The sequence below is a fragment of the Aphanomyces invadans genome, assembly GCF_000520115.1.
Source record: "Aphanomyces invadans strain NJM9701 unplaced genomic scaffold supercont1.12, whole genome shotgun sequence".
Lineage (NCBI taxonomy): Eukaryota > Oomycota > Saprolegniomycetes > Saprolegniales > Verrucalvaceae > Aphanomyces > Aphanomyces invadans.
Genome location: NW_008580157.1, coordinates 373,487 through 375,972, shown reverse-complemented (window position 1 = coordinate 375,972; position 2,486 = coordinate 373,487). Strand labels below are relative to the sequence as shown.

General features: G+C 44.6%; 1 protein-coding gene across 1 annotated transcript; it reads right to left on the bottom strand.

The window, feature by feature from the left end:
* Positions 1 to 883: 883 nt before the first annotated feature.
* On the bottom strand, positions 884 to 1,309 carry H310_06640 (hypothetical protein; the record flags this gene model as incomplete). The annotated part of the gene is made up of 1 exon (XM_008871780.1): positions 884 to 1,309. The coding sequence occupies one exon, from the start codon at positions 1,307 to 1,309 to the stop codon at positions 884 to 886; it is 426 nt and encodes a 141-aa protein (XP_008870002.1).
* Between the last annotated feature and the right edge of the window lie 1,177 nt (positions 1,310 to 2,486).

Sequence of the window (2,486 nt, the reverse complement as noted above, 5' to 3'; positions counted from 1 at the left end):
ATTTATGATCGGTGGGGCCCAATTGTGTTATTGAACCGTGGACTACTTCGCTCTCGCATGACTCGCTACTGCGCTGCAATCGCATGGAAAGGATCACCGTTAGACTGTGTCTTTGGCTTTATTGATGGGACCAAAGTTCAGTCGTCACGTATTGCTGCAACGGGAGATGGTCGAAACCTGCAAAAAATCATTTACAGCGGACACAAGCGATTTCTTTGCTTGAATTTTCAAGCTATGTCGAGTCCTGATGGCCTCTGCGTGCACTTCTGGGGGCCCTGTGAGGGGCGACGTCATGATTCTGCTATGCTTGCTATGAGCGGTTTGTTGCCTGAACTTGAACAACATCCAGACATTTTTGCATCGAAATTCATACATGTTGATCCTGCGTATGGTGTTTCAAAATTTGTCATGAGTAGCTACCGGGGAATCAACTTGTCCAAAGAAAAGCAACTCTTCAACAAATCTATGAGCAGAGTGCTTCAATCGGTGAAATGGAACTTCAAAGTCATAAAAACACTATGGCCCCACATTAAATACAAAAATTTGGCCAAGCTGATGCTATCACCAGTTGCGAAATTCGTTTGTGTGGCTATGTTTTTGACGAATTGTCATTGTGGTTGTCATTTCGGGGGAAATCATATCAGCCATTATTCGATGAAGCCCTTCCAACACTTGAGGAATATCTCGATACAGTAGAAGTTGTGGATATATAACCAAGAATCAATTAAAGTTTATTCACCAATGTAGTCACAATGGCAGTTATTGAAGCCTGCAACATTTGGATTTATTGTAGTTGGGATTCACGCTCCTTCGCTTGGCCTTCTAGTTCCTTGGTTTGCGCCTCGCGATCTTTTTGGCATTCTTCAATCTCCTTCTCAAACATTTACTTTCTTAACTCGAGTTGACCCTTGTTGGCCTCGTTCATAAGCGACAACACCTTGAGCATTTTGCCACCGCTTGTTTCTTCGTCACCTTCTCTTGTTTTTCGTTTCCCTAAGGACGTCATTGCTTCCTCTCGTACAATTACCACCGACTCTTCAGCCCGTTCAGCTGCCTCTATCTCCATGGCCGCCCGGCGTGCCTCCTCGTGCTTGGCATCGTCAACTTGAGCGCACAGGTCATCCAGGAGAACAGTCTTGTCGCTCTCTTCCTCGTCAACGCCCGACGCTGGCTGCAATGCAGCATTACGGTCTCTGTGGTCACGGAGTAGTATGTTGAAACGGGCCTGGGCTTTCTTGCCGTCGAAATGGCGTCGGTCAAACTCCTCCAGAGTGTTGAGGTTGCGTGCTACCGAGTCCCATACATCCATTATCATCCCTCGCCTAGCTATATGGGGCCTTTCAACCGAAACCTGCGTCAGGAGAAGAAGATCTTCACGCTCAGAGAAGGTACGGCGCTACGATGGTGTGACCATTTGCCTTCGGAACGGAAAGGAATTAATTCCGCCCCGGCACCCCTGGGAGCAGTATAATTATAGACTTCGAGCAGTTTCTGTAAGAGTTTTGGGAGTTTCGCAACGAACAGACGGTGGGAAGCGGAACAGGAAAGGAAAGGAAGGACTCCTTCAAAACATTTCTATTCTGGCTTCTCGTCCACTTGAGAATTTATATTACAAAATGTATTATTCGTGAACTCTCCCAACGGGCCACTACAATAGTCTCGACAATATTGTATTAACGTAAATCACCAGTCTTTGCCCTTTTTTATCAGTAGTTTGCCCTTTTCATTTTCACATTTCACAACAATATATTATCACCAATCAATAGTCTTCGTGGGGTTTTCAACGAATCTATTGTCAAAAAGAAAATTGAGGGGAACTTTCAAAACTCAATACACTCCTTTGCTTCATTTCGTCATGCCGAGGCGCACGTCTGAGGAGATTGTGGCAGCATTACAAAGAGTGAACGATGGTGAGAAGCAAACTGAAGTCAGTGCATCGATGTCGATACCATATCGTACGCTCAAGCACTATCCCAACCTTCACCGTCGTGGCATAACGATCAACAGCAGCCGTATGGGCCCACCACCAACTCTGCCCTTAGAGTGCGAACAAAACATGGTGCTATCCCAACCTTCACCGTCGTGGCATAACGATCAACAGCAGCCGTATGGGCCCACCACCAACTCTGCCCTTAGAGTGCGAACAAAACATACCCAATTACTCGTCAAGACCTCCTACTCAAGGCCAAAGGACTCCAAGCGGATGTTCTACCAATAGAGCTATTACTCTTGTCGAAGGTCGAAGGAAGTTTATTCACCATACCAATTTAAACTTTTTGAACTAATACCCTTTAAAATATTTTAATTTGTGTGAGTGGTGATGTTATCCATTATTCAAGAATAGTATGGATTTACGAAACACAAAACCCTCAAAATATATGGAGTTACGAAACAAACTTGTTTCGTAAAGCCTAAATATGTTGATCTAGCTGTCTTAAAGTTTGAATGATTCTGGAAATATGCTACGATATTATGGTTTTACGAAA